At 33.2% G+C, this 22,442-nt stretch overlaps 3 protein-coding genes across 7 annotated transcripts in view; 2 read left to right on the top strand and 1 right to left on the bottom strand.

The window, feature by feature from the left end:
* The first annotated feature begins 1,977 nt into the window (after window positions 1-1,977).
* Window positions 1,978-22,442, top strand: part of LOC149886934 (uncharacterized) — an 81,619-nt gene continuing 61,154 nt past the window's right edge. For both annotated transcript variants that reach the window (XM_090090132.1, XM_090090133.1), the window contains exon 1: window positions 1,978-3,350. The gene's annotated coding sequence lies outside the window, so the exon portion shown is untranslated. The remainder of the gene's footprint in view (window positions 3,351-22,442) is intronic.
* LOC149886940 (uncharacterized) lies at window positions 11,353-12,195 on the top strand. Its single transcript, XM_090091453.1, has one exon. The coding sequence runs from the start codon at window positions 11,353-11,355 to the stop codon at window positions 12,193-12,195; it is 843 nt and encodes a 280-aa protein (XP_089947579.1).
* The window catches only part of LOC149886938 (cyclin-dependent-like kinase 5), a 38,880-nt gene continuing 34,690 nt past the window's right edge, over window positions 18,253-22,442 (bottom strand). For 3 of the 4 annotated variants that reach the window (XM_090090438.1, XM_090090441.1, XM_090090440.1), the window contains 3 exons: window positions 19,017-19,077; window positions 18,792-18,869; window positions 18,253-18,713 (listed from right to left, as the gene is read on the bottom strand). In XM_090090438.1, the coding sequence (XP_089946564.1) occupies window positions 18,624-18,713; window positions 18,792-18,869; window positions 19,017-19,077 (229 nt within the window). In that variant the 3' untranslated portion in view covers window positions 18,253-18,623. The remainder of the gene's footprint in view (window positions 18,714-18,791; window positions 18,870-19,016; window positions 19,078-22,442) is intronic. The other variant, XM_090090439.1, reaches the window with a different exon arrangement.

The following is a 22,442-nucleotide window of genomic DNA, read 5'->3' as shown; positions in this document are numbered from 1 at the left end:
CTTTTTTTAAAATAATTCCATATAGTTTTAATTTGCGACATGCTTAGTACTTTTGTTTTAAAATCTTGATGTAAATAATTTTTAAAGACTTTTTAAAAAGTAGTTTTTAAAAGTATATTTTTTACAATTATACACGCACGTTTTCAATTTCACGTTTTCAACATACTCATTAACAAAAATTTCAACATACTCATTAGCGAAAATTTCAACATAATCATTAATTAAACAAAAAAAAATTTGAACGAGTTCGACTAATGTTTTGCTAAATAATTGCTTTTTTTTGAATGATTTTTTTATATTTATAGCTAAGAAAAATATTTTAATAGCTGAAGATAAATTTTTAAATTGATTTGTATCACAAATACATTAAACACTTTTAATTTGATATCTTTTTTGTCTTTTTTGTTTAAAAGAATTGACCTTTTTTGTTTAAAAGCAATTGTTTCAAAATCCCGCAAATCCCGCGGATCCCGCAGTAGTTTTTGCGGGATCTCGCATGCGCTAAATTAATGCGGGATCCCGCGGGATTGCGGGATCCCGCAATGCGGGATTGCAATCCCTAAACGGGAGGCTGTCTGGGTATTTTGCAAGTAATGTACTTTTGTAATAAATTTTAAAAAAGAATTCAACAGTTTTTTTTCCTAAAAGAAGAACTTTTGAAACTCAGTTCATAGTTGTTCTATCACATGTAAAATTTAGAAAATGTAACCTTCAAACCGTTTTTTTTAATAAAAAAAACCAGCGTACGATACAATAATAATTATTCATCAATTTTTCTACATTCTCAAATCTACGTTCAAACCTTATTTGAAATCTTCTATTAACTTCATTTCCTTAAAACACTTTCGTTACCATACTTTAAAATAATAAACTAAAGGCTTATGGAAACCAGGTCTGTTTATTGCGCAATGTAACGGTAATTAATTTTTGTTAAAAATAAAAAACGTTTTGAAAAAAAATGGCGAATATTAGGGTTTTTAATGGGAATTTTTACAACTTTGACTTCGAATTAGAGCACTTTCCGTTGATTTTTATGTTTTTATATTTTTATGAATCAACATAAAATTCCCTATCAGAATCAATCATAAAATTAGGGGGGGAGGGGGGAGAAAGTCGAGTAGCACCTATATATATATATATATATATATATATATATATATATATATATATATATATATATATATATATATATATATATATATATAAAACGAAGAAACAATAACTATGTATGGTACTTAAAGTTTCATGCCTAGCGGCAATCATCAGCCATGAAATACAAATCAAAAATCTATAAAAACCGTTACAAATTGCAAAAATTACTGTATCGTGTGCTCTGACGTCATATTAGGAAAAAGAGGAGGAAAAGAAAGAAAGAAAGAAAGAAAGAAAGCAATAAAGAAGTAAAGAAATGAAAGAAAGCAATAAAGAAGTAAAGAAATGAAAGAAAGCAATAAAGAAGTAAAGAAATGAAAGAAAGCAATAAAGAAGTAAAGAAATGAAAGAAAGCAATAAAGAAGTAAAGAAATGAAAGAAAGCAATAAAGAAGTAAAGAAATGAAAGAAAGCAATAAAGAAGTAAAGAAATGAAAGAAAGCAATAAAGAAGTAAAGAAATGAAAGAAAGCAATAAAGAAGTAAAGAAATGAAAGAAAGCAATAAAGAAGTAAAGAAATGAAAGAAAGCAATAAAGAAGTAAAGAAATGAAAGAAAGCAATAAAGAAGTAAAGAAATGAAAGAAAGCAATAGAGAAATAAAGAAAAGAAAAGAAAGAAAAGAAAAGAAAAGAAAAGAAAAGAAAAGAAAAGAAAAGAAAAGAAAAGAAAAGAAAAGAAAGGAAGAAAGAAAGAAAGAAAGAAAGAAAGAAAGAAAGAAAGAAAAGAAAGGAAAGAAAGAAAAGAAAGGAAAGAAAGAAAAGAACGAAAAGAAAGAAAGAAAAGAAAGGAAAGAAAGAAAGAAAAGAAAGGAAAGAAAGAAAAGAAAAGAAAAGAAAAGAAAAGAAAAGAAAAGAAAAGAAAAGAAAAGAAAAGAAAGAAATAATATAGGCCTAGTCACCAGTATCAAATTTCGAAAGAAGAAATTTATTTCTATGCCTGCATTTTGAAACCAATTCGTTCTTCTTATTCAATAAGGTACCTTCATTAAACATAATAATCAGGTACTTCTCATGCAGGCATAGCATGCAACATTTTGTGGCCGGGTTGTACGATTTGCAATGTTTGATTATCTTCCACTTAACAATAGGTGTGAAATTTTCTTCTTTCATTTTCCATATTTCTTTCGATAGTTCTGTGTCGTTCTTATATTTTTCAATGTTAAAGGATTTTTGGTGGTTTGCATACCTTAGTTTGAAAGGTGTTTCGCTGATGCCGTAATATATTTTTTCTTTCATTACTGGGTTGCTGGAAGAGATGGTGGCTTGGTAGACTATGTTTTTTGTAAGACAATTTTGATGTAAAGGACACTTAGTTTTATTGATGCAGTTACAGGTTTTTTCTGTAATGTTGGGGTTTTTTTGCTGCTGGTTTTTTTGCAGAATGCTTTGGTTGTGGGAATTTATGATGTCTTTTATGTTCGGCATGCAGCTGTAGCTCACTTTAATGTAATTTCTATTGAAAATCTTATGGAGTTTGTGGTTTACTGGGAAATGTTTGTCGACCAGGTTTAAAAACCGCTTTCCTATATTTGTGCAAACATTTTTGCTGTAAGGAGGATTGAACCAGATAATTCTTCGCTTACAACTTTTGTTGTTAACAGGTTGTAAATTGGGGATGTATATAAGCTTTTGGTCGTAACCTGATTTTTCTAAGGCTTCCTCGTACATATAAGAAGAATTTCTGAAGATTTGTTCGCTAGATGAATTGCCAGACAATCGTAGCTCGATGGAATGTGGGATCTGCTTTAAAATGTTAGGAGGATGGTTGGATTCAGCATGAATATAGCTTAAAACATTTTCAGGTTTACTATAAGGCCGGAAAGAGCAGTCATTGAGGTTTAAAGTGACGTCAAGATAATTGACAATTTTCAAATTAGATTGGATGGAAATAAGTAAGCCATTGTCTTTGAAGATTTGAACAAAGTGCTTTTTTATTCTTTCCATTTGCGTGCCGCTGGTGTTTCTAAATATAGCTAAACCATCGTCTCGATATAGTCCAAAGTCAGCTTTGTTATAATGTTGCGATAGTTGGAAAAGTAGGAAAATGCCAACAAGTTCACAAACCTCGGCACCGTCAAAAGCACCCATGGTAACATCAAACAAACCGCTTTTCTTTTTAACCCAAACTTGATCATTATTGAAGAGTATCGATTTTCTTGCGTGTTTGATAATCATTTTTTGATCATTATTAATTGTTACGTGCTTCTCAGCAAAGCTAATTGCGTTGTTTAAAAGATTTTCATTGATTGAAGGGTAGAAGTCATTTATGTCAAAGATAAGAAACTTATACAGGTGTCTTTCAGTGATTATCTTAAACCAATCAGTGACATTTTGCGTACATATCCATTGATTGAGACCAAGTATACGTTTGATATCATGGTTTATTTTTGATAGTATATTTTTACTGATTCTTCCAATTTCATTTTTAGCGAGGTTTAGTAGTCTGACTGTAGGGTTGTTTATAAAGTTCTCTTTGCGGTCTTTCAGGGTTAAAAAACAGTTAGATGTTCCATTTATTTCAATTTTGTTAAAAACTTCGTGGTTTCTTAAAATTCTTTTGGTTTCTATATTTACTTGGTCTTTTATTATTGGATCGGCTTTTTTGTATGAAGACGTTATAGCACTTGTGAGTAAATTATTATATTCGTCTTTAGACAACATATACATGTTTGATATTTTGTCAGCGTGGGTTAGTGTTTTATTTGATTTTCGTAAGTTCATTATGTCATCATTTAGCTTTGTTTGGAAGTTGGATCTTATTTTACGGAACTTGATGTTTTTGACTAGATCTAATAAATCGTTTTCAAAAGGTGCCATTTCTTTAACTTGTTGTGGGCACTTCTCGGTGTTAATTCCGAAAGTTTCAGACCTATTGTTTTCTTTGTTCTTTAAGTTTTTGTTGTTGTAAAAAATTGCTTTCCATCTCATTCTTTTTATCATCAGTTCTGTTTTCTTTAGCAATTGTAATCTGTAATTTTTTTCAGATGGTATTGGAATATTTTTGATTGAGTATCTAAAGTTTATTTTCTCCATTGATTTGACGACTTGAGTAGAGTGCTCAACAGAAGGAGCGAATATTGGTATTTCAAGTTGTATTATTTTCAAATACAATATCTCTTGTTCGTATAAGAGTGCTCAATATTTTGTATAAATAGAGCAATATATATATATATAAAACGAAGAAACAACAACTATGTATGGTACTTAAAGTTTCATGCCTAGCGGCATAGTTGTTGTTTCTTCGTTTTATATATATATATTGCTCTATTTATACAAAACATTGAGCACTCTTATACGAACAAGAGATATTGTATTTGAAAATAATACAACTTGAAATAGCTATATATATATATATATATATATATATATATATATATATGTTATGATAGTTATAACTTTTTATTTAGCTTTTAATGATTTATACTGATTAATAATAAAATGATAAATGTTGATAAACAGATTTAAATTGACATGCCATCTTGTTCTGCCTATCAGTGTACTTCAAGACATTGTACTAGTGGCATTACATTTTAATGTTATGTAAATGGTTGATACAGAGAGAAAATTTTCCAAAGTTTTCTGCAAAGTATAAAAATGAAAGTTTGTAAATTCATATTTTGATATTGGTGAGGTTATAAACACAGCAATAAAGATATCAAACAAACGACAAATTTTTACTACTGAAATTTTTACTACTGATATCTAAAGTAATAACAAAGTTATAAATAAAAAATTATATGTATTTTATTTATTGCATGTCTTTTACTACCCTAAGTTATTCAAAAGAAAATTACAAATTTGAAATTTAACACAAAATTTTTTTTGTGTTAAATTTCAAATTTATAAGCTATATCCTGGTTTGTATTAAATTTCAAAACTCCTGGTACTACTAGAAAACACGGGTTCTGGGACAAAACCATTTTTTATGGTATGTCTGGCCATAAAATTATCTAGCGACCATGTTTCTGGTACAAAACAATTTTTCATGACGTGATAAAGCGTTATGAAAAGCAAAGATGTTTCATACCAGCATAAATAGCTACAAGCCTAAGAGTTAGATCCTTTGGATCCATGGAAAATTCTCTGAATTTTTTAGATCATCTCATGATCCATGGAATTTCACTTGTGAAATTTTTAAGCGTAATAATAGGCTTGTCCGAGGAGAAATTAAGATAAGATGGGTACATATTTTCTGTCTCTTTTGAAGTATAATCCATCTTTGAGTGAGCTTCCAGTGACCCAGGGTGTTAAAAACAGTCCATCTCCTTTGTATGTAGCAATTTTCATTCCTTTTCAATTGCTTTTGAGGTAGGCAATACCATTTCCAACAATTTTTTCAATCAAAGTGGGCGCAAGAGCTCCCAATAAAGGCAAAAGAAAAGGAAGAAACCCTCCTTCTGATTTTATTCCATTTCCTAAAATTTTGTCGATCATATTGGAACCAAGAGAAGAGGCGACACCGCCCAAAGCGGCCTTGCCAAAAGCTGGAATGGCTTTGGCTGCAACCCTTCCTAATAAAGGTAAAAGAGCACCGATGAATCCTCCTTCAACTTTTGCGTTGTGTTCCAATTGAGTTTTGCTCATTTTTATGGTGAATCCAACTCCTCGATGGAGTGCGTCCACAAATTTTCGGTGTTGGCTTTCTGTTAAAAGCAAAACGTCGTTTCCGTGCAGATTATCTTTTGAAATCCGGATGCTGACGGGTTTTCCTTCCATGATTGATTTTTCTATTTTATCGATCTGTCCCTGAGAGACATTTAATTTGACACGAATGTAATTGCTCATTTTTTAAATGTCTGAAAAAATTTATTTCACTTCTCGAATGTGATAACGGATCGTGATGTCCTCGCCGCGAAAGTCGATTAGATTTCCGTTTTGATCGACGATGCGTGTGATCATCGTGGAAATTTCTGGTACTTTGACAGGGAGGTACATTAAATGGGCTGGTCTTTCGATGATTTTAAAGCCAGGACCGACCGAGGGATAAAAGGAGTAAATACAATTTACTTGTACTCCGTTGATGTATGATGACCCTGTGACGTTGTTGATGATTCTGATTGTGTTGACGTCCGAGATTCTGACAATGTCGTCGGACTCGTATTCTGAATTGGAGTCTAATTGTCTTTTTGTGAATCCTAAAAGGGAGGCGATGCTGTTTTCCACGTTCAAATCCATCAAATAATTTAGTCCAAGTTTGATGGTTGATTTTAAAGTGTTTGAGTTGGATCCAATCTTGATGTTTTCTGGTGAGTAACTGATTTTATTTGTGGTTACGTAACTTGAGCTTTGAGACGCATAATTTTTGATTGTGTTTGAGACGGTTTTTTGCAAATAATTGTTGATGTCGATGATGTCGTAGCTTCCTTTTGGAATGGTGACGTTTTCCCAATGAGCACCGTTGTTCATGCTGTACCGGAAAGAATTGTTTTTTTCGGTGATGTTTGGAAAGCTGTTGTACGTCTCAAGACCGAAAAAAGCCATCTCATATTTTTTTTCTTTTTCAAAAACGATTTTGTCTAAAAATTCTGTTATTATTATGTTGGATGTTCCATCCACATCGATCATTATTCCTGACATTTTTTAATAGATGAAAAAAATTTTAGATCCTTTTTGGATCAATGGAAATTCTTCGATTTTTTAGATCATCTCATGATCCGTGGAAAATTCTATGAATTTTTTTAGATCCTTTGGATCCATGGAAATCATAAATGATTTTTAAATGGATTCTTTTGGAAAATAAAAATCGTCAAATCCGCTTCGATATTTTTCATTGTATTTTTTTGACGACAAATCGATAACAGCAAATCCGTGGGGCTCAGACCAGTAATGCCTACAAAACTTTTTAAACTCTTCTTTTTTCATATCGCTCGAAACGTGGTCTCGATAGATGTGATCCATATTTTTTGAGTCTTGAGGAAACAGACAAATAAAATTGGTGTTTTCTCGGATGGTTTGTCTGGGAAGCATGAAATAATTTTGAGCGAGGTAAAAGCAGTCGACGTTGGAGTGTCTTCCTCGGATGTAATATTTTTCGCACTTGTTTTGTTTGGTGAGTTGCAAATCGTCAAAGATCATTAAATTGTTTTTTGTTGAATCGAGATCTTCGGGTTCAGGCACATCGTCAGCCGTTTCAAAAAATTGACACTCCATGTCATCGGTTTCGGAAAAATTTTTTGAAAGGTCGTTGATAACGCATTCAGGGTTTAAATTCAATTTTTCCATTTCGTTTTGTACCTTGAACAAATCGAGAATGATCTTTTTTGGTAAATTTTTCTCGAACGAGCTTTTCAGTATTTTGTACTCGGGTTGAAAAAGGGATTTTCCAAAGACTTGCAAATGGTTATAATCCAACCATCCAGGCTTGAGCAGTAAATTGAGAAGCAAGGTTGTTTTTCCGCAGCCGGACTTTCCAACGATAATACCTCGAATGTTTCTTGGTAAAAGCTCGTTGTTGTTCCTTTTGTTTTTTCCAATATTCCATGACAAATTGGTTACTTCCATTTTTTAATTAAAAAAATATTTTAAATAAAAAAATGTACTGTGTTAAATGCAAAAGAGAAACCGAAACCATTAATTTGAGAAACGAGGTCTCAAAAAACAACAGAAACATGATCAAAGGGACTTGTGACTCTTGTGGAAGGACCAAATGCAAGTTTGTTTCTTTGCATGCGCTCGATGGATCTTCTTCGACAGCTAAAGGAGGTGATTTGGTAGAATCAATCAACAATTTTTCAAAAAAAATCAAGCTTCCGTGGGCAAGATTTCCAGGAGAAATGCACATTCCAGGAATGAATTTTGCAGGACCTGGCACAAACCTGGACAAAAGGCTCACATCCACCGACATGTGTCAGGAGTGGAGCAAACCGGTGGACCGAGTGGATAATGCGGCATATCACCATGATCTGGCATATAAATATTTAAACGACGTTCAAAGCAGAAATTTGGCAGATCAAATGATGCTTGAAGAAATGAACTCCATTCCAAACCCCACTCAAAAAGAAATAAACGAAAGAAAACTTATCGCTCCAATCATCAAAGCCAAAGCCAAATTCGGATTAGGTGTTAAAAATTTAAAGAATTTTCATGGATCTGAAAGATCTGCAAAAAATTTCAACAGATCTAAAAAAAAGCACCGGAGAACCTGAAATGGACAGATCAACTTGCAAACGAGCTTCACAAACCGGTGATTCACCATTTTAAAAGAAGAAAGGTGTTTGTGAACGACATCGATGAAATATGGGCTGTAGATTTGGTTGACATGCAATCGTTTTCAAAGTTCAACAATGGAATAAAATATTTGCTCATGGTGATTGACGTGTTTTCAAAGTATGGATGGATCGTCCCGTTGAAAAGCAAAACGGGTATTGAAGTGGCTGAGGCGTTGAAAAAAATCTTCGCAGAAAGAAAGTGTGTCAAAATGTGGGTGGACAAAGGAAAAGAGTTTTACAACAAGCACGTGAAAGCGTTGGGTGTTCAATTGTACTCCACTGAAAACGAGGAAAAAAGTTGCGTCGTTGAGAGATGGAACAGAACGATGAAAGAGAGGATGTTTAAATTTTTTTCAGCCAACAGCACCAACCGATACATTGACGTTTTGGATGAAATGGTGAAAAATTACAACAGCACAAAACACTCGTCCATCAAAATGACACCGATTGAAGCCAGCGAGGAAAAGAATAAAAATATGGTCTGGATGAATCTGAATGGAAAGATGCCAAAAGAAAGGCCAGAGCCGAAATTTTCAATGGGAGACAAAGTGAGGATTACAAAAAAGAAGCCCCATTTTGAAAAAGGGTATACCCCGAGATGGACTGAGGAGGTTTTCACAGTGTCTAAAGTTCAGAGAACGGATCCACCCACGTACAAAATCACTGACGCCAACGGTGAAGACATTCAAGGCACTTTTTACGAGCAGGAGATGCAAAAGACACATCAAGAAATATTCAGGATTGAAAAAATCATTCGCAGAACAAAAAGCAAATCACTGGTCAAATGGAAAGGATCTTCAGACTCGTTCAACTCATGGGTGGATAATAATGAATTGATCCGTTTGAAAAAACGAGTTAAATAATTTTCTTTTCTTTATAAAAAAGATGAATTTTGTAACGATTGAGAATTTTGATGAGAGCAAATTATCGGTTGGAGAGATTTATTCCGCAACCAAGCCCATTCAGTACCAAAAGATCCCGCTTTTTTATGAGTACCCCTCTGGAAAAGGTCCTTTTGTTTTGAGAACTCCCGTTTTGTTTTCTCTGGGTGTGTTTGAGAACCGCAATTTTGGAACGAAAGAGCTGGAGGGATATTCAATGTCTTTTCTCGGTTTCAATGAAAAAAATGGAATGAGCGAAGAAGAAAAAAAGTTCATAGAGACGGCAGAAAAAATATCAAAATTTCTTCGCAAAAAAGTCAAGGAAATGATTCCAGCTTTGAAAAAAGGAGGAAGAACGAAAAAAATAATGACAGAGGATTTGTCCATTTTCAAAAACAAATCAGATAATCCAAACGCTGCGCCCATTTTTTTCGGAAAATTGTTTACAAAGAAAAGCGAAGAAAACATTGAGGTTTCTTCTTCGTTTTTCAAAAAGAAGAACAAAAAGATGGTTAAAGTGAATCCTTTGGAATATGTTCGACAAAAGTGTTTTGCTGTTGCGGCATTGAGAATCGAAGGTGTTTTTGTTGGAGCGCAGATCGAGTCCATTCAGGTTAGGATTACCGAAGTGGCCATTGCAAAAAAGGATACTTCAGTTCAAAGCATCATAGGTGGACGACCTATGAATTTTGGGGAAATTGAATCTGACGAAGAAGAAATGGAATCTGACGAAAAAGAAATGTAAAAACACGAAAATAAAATGAAAATAAAATGAGTTAAAACATTTTCTTTTCATATTAAAAAAAATGCATGCCCCTCACAAGTTTTTCAAAAACGTTTCCACGGCAGAAAAACATGTCGATTCGAACACGGAAATCTCGAAAATGTATTTGGAGCATATGGATGAGAGGATCAAAGAGTTGGAAAAATTCAAAGAGTCGGATCGAACCAAAAATTTGGAAAATTTGGTGGAAAGAATCAAAGAGCTTGAAAATTTGGTGGAGACAATCAAAAACCTTCAAAAAAAGACATCGCAGAATATTATTGTGGCAAAACAAAAATTGGATCACCCAAACTGTTTCAACATAAACGGTTATCATGAGATTTTTGCTCAGAAAGATATTAAATTTGCTGCTCTTTCTCACACGCCAATATCGTTGTCTGTGGGATTGAATTTTGAAAGAGGAATAGCAGTCGTCACTTTGATGAACAAAATAAGTGACAAATTGAACTTTTACAAAAACGATGTTATTTTATCCGAGTCTGTGGATGACGTCATTTTGGATATAAGCAACAACAGCGCCAATGACGTTATTGTCAAAAAAGGAGAAATGCTTTGCACAATAAATCACATCGATTCGAATTAAAAAAATCTGTCTTTGTTAAAAAGATGGAGATAATCAAAAACACTGAAAAAATTTATCCAGTTCTTCCAACAGCGCCATCCGATGACGCTTATCGTCTTCAAAAGATCAGTGAGATCCAAAAAGAAATGGAGGATGAAAAAGTGAAAAGAATGGCTTTGAGCAAAAAGTACCATCGAGTGGCCAAAATTATTCGTTTCGCAGACGATGGGTTGCAAACGTTGTGCATTGGTTTGGGGATTACAGGCATTGCGCTTTTGTCAACCGTTGTTGCCACTCCAGTTTCGATTGCATGCGAGGGGGTTGCAATTGGATTGGGGGCTTTGTCCATCTTCGGAAACCATCAAAACAAGAAAATGTTGTTAAAGGCTGAAAAGCACGAAAAAATAAAAGTTCTTTCAGAGTCAAAATTGAACACGATTAGCGATCACATTTCAAAATCGCTCATGGACGGGTTTGTGAGTGATTCTGAATACGAACTCATCCTCGGCGAGCTTCAAAAATTTAAAGCCATGACTGAAGAAATCCGAACAAAAACAAAAAGTAGCATTGACGAATTGACCAAAGAGTCGTTGATCCAAAAAGGAAGAGAAGAAGCCATTCAAGCTTTCAACAACTTTTACAAAAAGGGAAAATGAACGCAAAACGCAAACGAGTTTACGTTTAAGTTTTTTTCTGCGTATTTTAAAAAATGGAATTCTTTAAAATACAAGACCCGAAAAAGAGAGATGAGATTGTAAAAAATTATATGGCCAACAGGGAGAAGCTTTACAATGAGAGCATCAACCGGAACGTTTCAGATGCGAATTATCAGACTGATCTGTCCAAGTTTTTTCAACCGTTGATCGAGAGCAACGAAAAAGTGAAAAACGAGATGAAAAGCATCGCATACAGAGAGGTTGGTGACAGTCCACTGGCTTTGACTTACCCAGAAAGCGAGTCGTCTTTTGAAAGTGCTGAAAGTTCAAAGCCCACCAAAAGATTAAAATCTTTTAAAAATATGAATGTTGAAGAATATGGAAATATCGCTTCTTATTATTTGAAGCATTATGCGATGAAAGGAAAAATGAGTGACAAAGTGTTTGGAATTTACTTTAATGAAGATGGAAAAAAGTTTATTGGGAAAGAAGAAGTTACCATCGATGATAATGACGTCATTATTAATGGAGAAAAGTATGAGGGAACAAGAGGACTTTGGGAGTTAATAACAAAATCAGAACCAAACGAAAAAATTTACACAAATGACGACAAAAAAAATTATGAAAAAATACTGGTTGAAACGCATGCAATGGAGCAAGAAAAGGATCCAACCAGACCAAAATCTTCGGGAAGTAAAAAGTGGAGAACGATTGTTTCAAAAATGTGGGAAACAAATTACACAAACACAAAAGGAACAAAAGGTCGTGGAGTGATCATTCTTCCGAGCGATCCGAATGCTCTTGTGCAGCGACTCAGTTTGAGCATCGCCGCGGGTCATGCTGGAAATACCGCATCGAGAAACGAAGCTGTTGCCATTTGCGACGAGCTTTTGAGGCAGGGGGAAATCAACAAAGAGGAATATCGATCGATTCAAAAATACATTGCATCGTGAATTAAAAAAAATTCTCATTTTAAAAAAATGCTCATTGTGAACAACAGAAGATATATGAAAAAGAACGTCATCGGAGGAGGAGGGATCGTTGACACGTTTAAAAATTTTTTGAGGAGAATGATCGCTTCAAACGCATCAAAGTCATCTCTTCATTTATTGAGGAAAGCAGCAGCAAGCGAAATTGGAAGAGAAGCGATCACAGCCGCCAAATCTGCAGGAAAAGAATTGGCCTCTTCTGCCATATCCACCGCCAGAGACGTTGCCATCGACAAAGGAAAAAAAGCGATTGAAAAAGTTTATGCAAAGACAGGAACGCCAAACCCCAGCATGATTTTGAGTGAAGCAGCAAAGCAATATGAGTCTGTTAATCCGATGGAAGAGCTGCACAAAAAAATGTTTGGTTCGTCCATTAAAAAGAAAATGACAAAAAAGAACGCAGCAAGAATCCAAGATCTGGTTAAAATGGGAAGCGGGCTTTTGATTGCGTGATTTTTTTTGATGAATCAAAAATGACATAAAAATTTTTTTTCTCATTTTAAAAAATGATAAACACCGACAGATTAAGAGTTGATGAAATGCCCGAGTATGACACCGGCATTGAAAAAGTTGATTTTTTCGAGTACCTTCCAACAAACCTCGATTTAAATTCTTCAGGATCGATGATGACAGACACGGACTCGCTCTTTTACGAAATAAAAACGGACGATTTTTACAAGGACATTGCAGATGATGTGGAAAGCAAATTCGACACGAGCGATTTTCCAAAAGACCATCCTGCCATTCAAAGCGTTGGGTTCAAAGTAGGTGAAAACAAAAAGGTCATTGGGATGTTCAAAGACGAAACCGGAGGAAAACAGATTGAAGAGTTTGTCGGTCTCAGGTCGAAATTGTACTCTTACAAAATACATCAAGAAAAACAAGAAAAAAAATGCAAAAAATGCAAAGGGGTGAAATCATATGTCGTCGACAAATACATCACACACGACGATTACAAAAATTGTCTCGAAACCAAAAAAGAAAAGTTTAACAAAATGAATGTCATCCGATCCCATTTACATGACGTTTACACGGAGGAAATCAACAAAACCTCTCTCAGCTCCAACGATGACAAGAGGATCATTGACGATGATAAAATACACACCTTAGCTTATGGTCATTACAAATTAAAAGAAAAAGAACAAAAGGTAAGTAACAAAAATGGGGAAGCAAATTAAAAAAAATAAAAAATAAAAAAATGATCAATGTGGAAGGAATTATTTTGCCGAACGAGGCTTTGACCAATTTTCAATTGATGGAGGCAGCAAAAAAATTAAAAATAAAAAATTTTCGCGGGGTATTTGTCAGAGACATGTTGCCGAAAAAACCGAGAAAAAAAGAATGCGGGATTATCAACACGGGGGATTCGAGCACCGGAGGGTTTCATTGGGTGTGTTGGTTCAAAGACGGTGATAAGAAGTTCAGCTTTGACTCTTACGCTCAACCCCCTCTCGTTGAATTGGTTCAATATCTGAAAAGTCCTGTCTTTTACAACAGCGAAAGGGTTCAATTTGGAAACACGTCTTATTGTGGTCACTTGTGTCTTTACGTCTTGAAAAAATGTGACGAGGGAAACAGCTTTCAAGACGTTGTCAACACCCTTTGGTAATCACTTCCGAATTAAAAAAAATTTTTGTCCTTTTAAAAAATGATTGACAAATTCAACAGAAACGAGTTCAGCGTTTATCTCGACAATCTTGCAACAGACTCAGCAAGCAACGTTTATGTCAAAACGGATGGATCCAGCACCATCACTGCAGACATGGATTTCAATTCAAACAAAATCATCAACCTGGCAGAACCAACCAACTCGCACGACACCGCCACAAAAAATTACGTGGACACGCATTCGACAGGTGGAGGAGGAACGGTGATTGGAGCTGCAGACTTGGATTTGAATTTTCACAAAGCGATCAACTTGAACGAACCGACCAATCTTCACGACGCCGCCACCAAAAATTACGTCGACGTCAGCTCAAGCATGCGCATCAAAACAGATGGAACGAGCACCATCACTGCAGACATGGATTTAAACAACAACAAATTACTCAATGTGAAAGATCCAACCACTTCTCACGACGCAGCAACAAAAGGGTATGTCGACACCAAAGTGGCTTATTCCAATATTTTGTACACAGACGTCAACATGACACAACACAAATTGACCAATCTGTCGGAACCAGTTTCTGCTTCGGATTCAGCCACCAAAAATTATGTGGACACGCATGCGTCAGGTGGAACATCAGTGGGAACAGCTGACTTGGATTTGAATTCTCATAAACTGATCAATGTGCTCAACCCTTCAAACGCGCAAGACGCTGCGACGAAAAGTTATGTGGACGCTTTGTCACAAAATTCCAACTTTTTAGGATTTTTTCCCAATTCAGGATTTTCGTCCTTGGGGTTAAAGTCTCAAACGGTTGCAGGATCAACCACCGCACCGGTTTTCAGCTACATTGATGGTCCTGGTGTTCTGAGAAGATTATGGCTGGCTATTAGTGGAACCGGAACAAACGTCCCTGGAAATGTTTTTATTCGGATATTGGCAGACGGAGAAATTAGAGTGGGGAATTATTCAACAACCACTGACGCTGTTGGTGTGGACGCCGCTGCTCTTGCCTGTGACTTGCTCTTTTCCCCTCTCGGCGGACCTTTTTACGCCAACTCTTTGCAAGGATGCAACATGTTTAGTACCACTTCCTTGGGAGGATATTTTACAGTCGACTTGCCGTTTACATCAAGCTTAACCATCCAATTGATCAATAATAATGCTGCATCCATCACGTATTGGATTCAACCGTTCATTTCCACATTCACCTCCATTCCTCCCCTCCTTTCCTCCGTTAAATTGTACGGAAGGACGTTCAGATATTTTCAAACGACTTACGGGAACGAATATGTTTTGCTGAACACCAATGGAAATGGAAATGGAGTTTTTCTGAAATACATCAGAATGCATATCATTGGAGCTTCTGGAAACTGGTGGGAATCCAGAGTCAGAATGTATAACGGAAATTTACCTCCAGGAAACGGAACTGTCCTAAGCCCATGGACTCCTTACAGTGCAAACAATTACAACACTTTTCCTGGTTATGACTCCGACAGCAAATGCTTCTTTTCCTCGTCTGGACTGGAAGATTTTTACTTGTCCTCGTGGAACGGATCAAACATATCCTCGTTCAACAACAAATCGACGGGGCTGCTATACCAATCCAATGCCTCCATCGGATCCACCACCACCATTTCCTTTTACAGAAATTTCGGAGAAGCAGACTCCATGCCCAGCGTCGCAGCCGGAAGAAGGCTTGTCGTCACTCTCAACTCCGGCGACGCGCAAGTCGGTCAATCCGGAAGCTTTTACCTTCTTCTCGGACAAGCCTATTATTACGCTTGAAAAGAAATTTTTCGCGCAAGATTCAAAGGATCTAAAAAATTCAGAGAATTTTCATGGATCATGAGATGATCTAAAAAATTCAGAGAATTTTCCATGGATCCAAAGGATCTAACTCTTAGGCTTGTAGCTATTTATGCTGGTATGAAACATCTTTGCTTTTCATAACGCTTTATCACGTCATGAAAAATTGTTTTGTACCAGAAACATGGTCGCTAGATAATTTTATGGCCAGACATACCATAAAAAATGGTTTTGTCCCAGAACCCGTGTTTTCTAGTAGTCCTGGTTTGCAGGTACTTTTCAGCATACCAGGTACTGCTATGCTGAAAAGTACTTGAAAACCAAGCACTGGTATCTTGTTCTGCCTATGGGTGTACTTCAAGAGATTGTGCTGGTGGCATTACTTTTCATAGGTACAGTAATTTGTTTTTGGAAAAATAAGAGGTTTATTGGGTTGTAATAAATACCCTTCAGCAAAACAGTTTATTGGAACATATAAAAAATTGCTGGTGCATAATGATATTCAAGATATTTTTCATGGAAACTGTTTGCCATTGCAAATTGTACCTATTTTGACTGCTTCTAGTAAATACCAAAACATTGAAAACATTGATGTTCCTTCTGTTAGTGTTTTGAATAACTCTACTAGCAGAAATAGGAATTTTGAACTACTAGAAAACTCTGTTACTGATCATGATTATTTTTTAGTTCCTGATGCTAGTTGTTTGTCTACATGTTCACAAAGTATTGTGGCTTGTATTGTAGGATTTGCTGTATTTTGGGGAAATTCTGGGGAATTCGCTACACTGTGAAACATGTACTTCAGCGCTAAATACAAGTAGCAAACAAGAACAATATGCATTAACTTGAAAACAAAAGGTGTATTATTGATATTTCACTCAAAAGATGATCATGACATTTACATTTTGTGTGAAAAGTTGTTCAGAATCAATGTAGAACACAACAGCAATGATTCATTATACTTGTCAGATGTAAGGTGCCATGCAATTTTGCAGTCAGTATATCAATTCACAAACGCTTGTTTTTATTTCCACAAGAAACGTTCATACTGTGTAAAACATGGTGTCTGCTAATTTTGTGTTGACAACTGTCTAAATGTCTGTTTCAGTATTCCATATATTTTGGAATAAGGTGAACCAGATAATCAGTTAGCAAACAATTCATTGTAACATAATATAACCTCGAAAGTATAACTGGCGAATTATTTATTGACTTGTTGCACTGCTTTGATTTAGTTTCATCTGTGTTTTCTCCATAGTTCTGCGCAAAATATAAAAATGTATTGGATCAACCAAGATGGCGGCTGACTTTCAAAACTGGCTTCAGCGCGTTTTATATAAACGTATATACCGTGCCGTCTCCTGTGTATTAAACCTTCTTGGGGGAAATAAATTTGTACAACACCAGCGTCCATGTACACTAGTTATACTTCCTACTTGTTTTTTGAGGCTATGATTTTTAGTGGTACATGAAATGCAGTAATTCCTGTTTCATTACAGTTTGAAATGTGTGATGATTTAAAATGATAACATTCTAAAAAGTTTTTATAACTTTTATACAGTAGTCTTAGGGTCATTTATCGAATGCAGAAGATCTACCTAGACTTATTGGCTGTGGTTTACGTGTTGATAAGTAATCATTATATCTTATGCAAAAATCTCATACCATTTGTTCACAAGCACATTTATTCTTCACCCATGGAATTTCAATTTTTTATGATTTGCTAAAGTATACTCATCCAAATTATCTGACCTGCTTTAATGTTAGCCCATGATGTGTATGTGCAGCATCTATCAAGTATTTTACTAAAACTAATTCTTCTGTTTAGACTACATTTTTTGGCTTCTGTGAGTATGATTACTTGCTCATTCCAAATTTTTCAAATAAAAATTTCGATTTGATTTCTTTTAAATTATTAGTTTATAAAATACTCGACTCAAACATTCAACAAGACAGCTGAAACACCATGTAGACATGCATGTACAATAGCGTGAGAAAAATAAATCGGCAACACCAATTACAGTTTAAGACTGTTTTCGCAATAACTACCAGAAATTTAATAGTTGTTACATACCTTAATTGTTGCGTACGTTACTAATTGAGCTATTATCATAAAACGATAACAGTTCAATTAGTAAGCTACGAAACAATTTTCTAACTATTTTATAAATTATTAAGAGATAATTGATAAAACCGATTTTACAGAACCATGATTAAGAGGTTGAAACAAAAACACTAGAATGAAATTGAAGATAAAATCAATTCCGATGCTAGAACAAAACTTGATTTAAGAAACATCTAATAAATATGTAAAAAAGAAACCTAGCTGAATTTTAGGGAGACTTTAAAAAGACAGATTTGGAAAGAGAATAAAGCAAATAAAAGCTAGAAGAAAAAATAGAGGAACAAGAAAAAACAGAAGAGGAAGAATAGAAGCTTTAACGTTGAGAATAGTAATAACATATGTATACAATTCGGCTATGATTTCTGTAGGGGGTAAGAGAATTTTAAAGTCCGTTATATGTTAATTTCCAAATTTTGATTACTTACAAAAAATTATGATTTTGTCAGAGGGTGGTTTTTTTACTCTTGGATGTAACACAAACTTTGATAATTAAAAACCATTTATTATTTATAAACTTTTCTTTAAAAAACTTTTATATTTTTCATTTTAGTTAACATATATGTTATACTTTTTCTCCTTTGGTTAAAATGAGTTTAAGCTCTATTGCGTTGTTAAAATAAGCACAATTTGTTATTTGATTTTTCAAAACACTTTAACATCAGGTCTATCATTCTTCATTAAGTAAAAATTCAAAACATTCATTTTAAGATTTTCCTAAGAAGTAGACTTCTTCAATGAATTTCATTAAGTACAAGGACATATATACCAGATTTGCTTCATGTAACTTTTGGAAAGCAGTAAAAAACCTGACTATATATATATACTTAGTTAAAGGATTTTCGTATGATTTATCTAATTTGTAACATTCAAATCAGCAAAGTATGGATGCTGCAAGGCTTCGTCTGCAGTTGTTCGATATGCTGGATTTAACACTAAGTGATTCTTAAAAGAAAAAAAAAAAAAAATTAAAAAAAAATTCCATTTCCGTCAAAAGAAAAAATAAACATATTCAAGGAATACCTGCAAAAGATCTCTAGCCACTGAATTCATTTTTGAGACAACTGCACTGAATGACACAGACGATGTTATATTGTATTCCTAGTCAAATATTCTTTAATAATAATTTTCAGACTTTTTAAAGATTTAGCAAACAGTAATTACTCATACCAATAACTATATTAGTAAATTTATTTTCAACAACTTCAAAAACAAAAATAAAAACAAATAAAGTTTTCAAGAACCTACCTTAAATAGTGGTAGTTTAGAAACTCCAGGCCATGTGTCTTCCGAAGGGGAACCTAATAACCTAATAAAATATATTGAATTATTAAGAAACAACTGTTTTAAAAAATTTAAGATATTAACTATTTAACCCATACTGTCGATTTAAAATGCTGGCTTGTTAAATTAATGTAGAAATAATGGCAAAACATACCAATTTTTTTGTATTTGTTTTAATCATTTTGGTGATTCTAAATGTTTTTTACAACCTTCTCATCAAATTTCTGAAAAGTTAATCATTTTATTTTGACAGGCAAATAACATTGCTTACACCTTTGAAGTTGAAAAAGAACTTGCTACCGTTAAGAATTTTTTAAACAGTGAGAGAGGTACTTTGATTTAGTAAATGTCAACAACTGGCATTTTGATAAAGAAGGAAATGAAAAATGAAAGTTTGGCAATATAAAGAGAATCAAAAGATAAGATTTGAAAATATTAGAAATGGAAATTAGAAACAATAATTTAAAAAACTGAAACTAAAATATGTTAATTTAAAAGCTTAAAAATAAAACAAAACAGTCGTTGTCCTACGGTACCATCGAAAGAGTCATTCACGATCATCTTCATATTTAAAAACTCGCATCAGCTTACGACAGCTCAAAAAACAAAGTGTGTATCCTTTTACCAGCAGAATTAGTCCAAATTCAAAGAAGGCGGTTGTTTGAAGTTTTTACGAGTGACAAATCCTAGATATACTTGAGATAAGTTTGCCGCAAGCAATTAAACTCATCATGGGTGTGTCGGAAAAGTCGACAACAGTTCGAGAACAGTCGTCGGTTGGGGTCAACTTGAGCCTAAACTCATGGTTACAGTCATGTTTAAATCGACAGGCCCCCTAACAATCCACATCCTGGATTAGGGAAAAACTGTAAGTGCTCAAACACACATCAAAGACTATCCCAAGTCTCATTTTAGATTTGAGAGTTCAGTGGAATAATCTTTTAGTCATGCTAGAACATATTGCCTACATGCGTTCAAAGCCTCTTATGGATATGAATGTAAATTGTATTTTCCGAAGAAAACTTTTTATTATTAATAAGAAAAAAATTTTATCGCCAAGACTCCAAGTTTTCTGACTGCTGATCAATTGTTTGTGGTGGAAATAACTACAATCGTAAAAAAAATGTGACTTTAATGCAAAAGAGTTTGAGAGAAACACTATACATCAAAGAAAGATATTCCAATAACAATAGGTTTAACAATATATTCTCTGGACCTATTTTACTTATTATCAGACGTCTTAAAGTATCCTGAGATCAAATACAAATTAGACAACATTTTTGTCATTCTTAACCTATGCGTAGACGATAAGTGGAATTACATCAGTACTCATTTCAAACATTTTACCTAGATGTATTATAATTGTTTATGTTCCTAACTTTTTTGATATTCTTTAATTTAGATATAAAGTATTAAGTAATGCAATTATTGCAACTTAATTTTAACTCATAATAAAATTATTCACAAAGGAGTTTTTCTATCGCCATAAACTTTCAACAATTCAACATATGCTATTGTACACTGAAGAGTTTTGGCATAAAGATACAAAATATAACAATTCATTTTTTTCCTAAAATAAACATTTCCTCAGAAAACCTAATTGAAAATATTAAGTTGAGGGTTACATATTTAGAAAATGTCATATAAGAAACATTATAAGTCACATTAACATTTATAAAATGTTATTATTTAGAAAAGTTGATAAAAAGAACAGAAAACTTTGGGTGAAAACTTTAACAAAACTTAAGAAAAGTAAAACAAAAAATATATACTTAATATTAATCCACTCACTCAACTTATTAAGGCTACTACTAGAACTAAGAGCTATCATTAGTGTGTTTAAATTTTTACTAAAAGAAGAAAATCAAGATAATCTATATAAAAAAATATATGGAAATAAATAGGTGAAATGAAATTATGAAGAAAAGAAAAATTTTTTCCCAGCATACAAGCTGTGTTAAGAACGATTGAAATATTAATTGAAAGACATGATAAGTTTTGAAATAATATATATAGTAAATAAAGTAATATGAATGTTTTTTAATAATTAGATATAGAACACTACCTGATAGAATTAGGGCTTTAAGTTTTTTATTAGATGAAACCATGACAATTAAATTATTTTTTTACACTTATTACAAAAATGGCATCAAATATTTTCCATCCAGATTTTATTATATAAAGTAGCATCAATTAATACACTTAAATAACTAGTTACTCACATGAAATAGATGGTGAAAATATATCAACTTTTGATAGAGCGCTTTGGGTCTCATTTTTTGATCTTCAAAATCAGTTTTTAACAGTTTGCTTAACTTCTATTACATACAAAATGTGTCACGCTTTTAATAATAACACATCATTGTCTAACTTGGTACCAAGAATGATAGAAAAGAGGTTAAACTCATTTTTTGAGCTGAATACAAAAAAGAACTCTTTTTATCTCTCAAAAAGATGCTACTTTTTATTCAATAAATGCAAATTACTTACATGACCATATATTAAGTAACATTTACATATGAACTTTTAAACATTATTTATTACATAAAAGTTTTAAAAAAATTATTTTTAGTAATTGGGTAAAAATTATTAAAAAATACTTTATTAGTTAATGAAAATAGAACTAATTAACAACTGGCTTTTAGTTAAAGCTGCACTTTAATGAGAGAAAGTGAATATTCTAAAATACCTCACAATTGTAGCTCATTATTATTATTCCAATTATTATTTAAAAATAAAATATAATAAATCTAATGCTAAAAATTCAATTTAACTATATGTTTACAGAATTTAAAGCCAAGTAAACTAAACCCCTTATAGTTTGTATTTTCAAAATGTAACAGTTACACCCAATAATTATGTTACTTTCTACTTTTTAATAAACTTTGTCAAGAAAACTCTAAAAAAAATTAATTTAATATTGTAAACAAAGCACTGTCTATCAGATGGCTTTAAATAGTAGAAAAGCAACATTTAGTATTCTAGTATTACCATTACAAAACCTTTGAAACAGTTATACCCAATAATCAAGCTAAAGTAGGTTTTTAATGTAAACATATTAACACAAAATATTATTGTTAATGGCAATATCAGGTCCTTTCTAGCAAATTTATAGAATATATGCTATGTTTAGACTTAAATATAGGAGATGGTTAAAAATTAAGTTTATTTTCATTTTCTGGTGATGTGAAAATATATATACTAAGAAAATCCTTTATGCAACATTACAATTGGCTATATGAACAATTTCTTATAAGATGAAGCATTGTATTACATAAGTAACTATATCATAGTAGCTATTTATTGTTAGATTGTAGAAACATTACCAAACATACTTTCTGAATAATAAAAAAAATTACAAAAAGTTGCTTTAAGTATTGTTTCTAAATA

This window comes from Hydra viridissima, unplaced genomic scaffold (assembly GCF_058129835.1).
Source record: "Hydra viridissima isolate aposymbiotic clone 2 unplaced genomic scaffold, HvirCarnegie_v1 scaffold_6, whole genome shotgun sequence".
NCBI lineage: Eukaryota > Metazoa > Cnidaria > Hydrozoa > Anthoathecata > Hydridae > Hydra > Hydra viridissima.
This window is presented reverse-complemented; position numbering and strand designations above follow the sequence as displayed.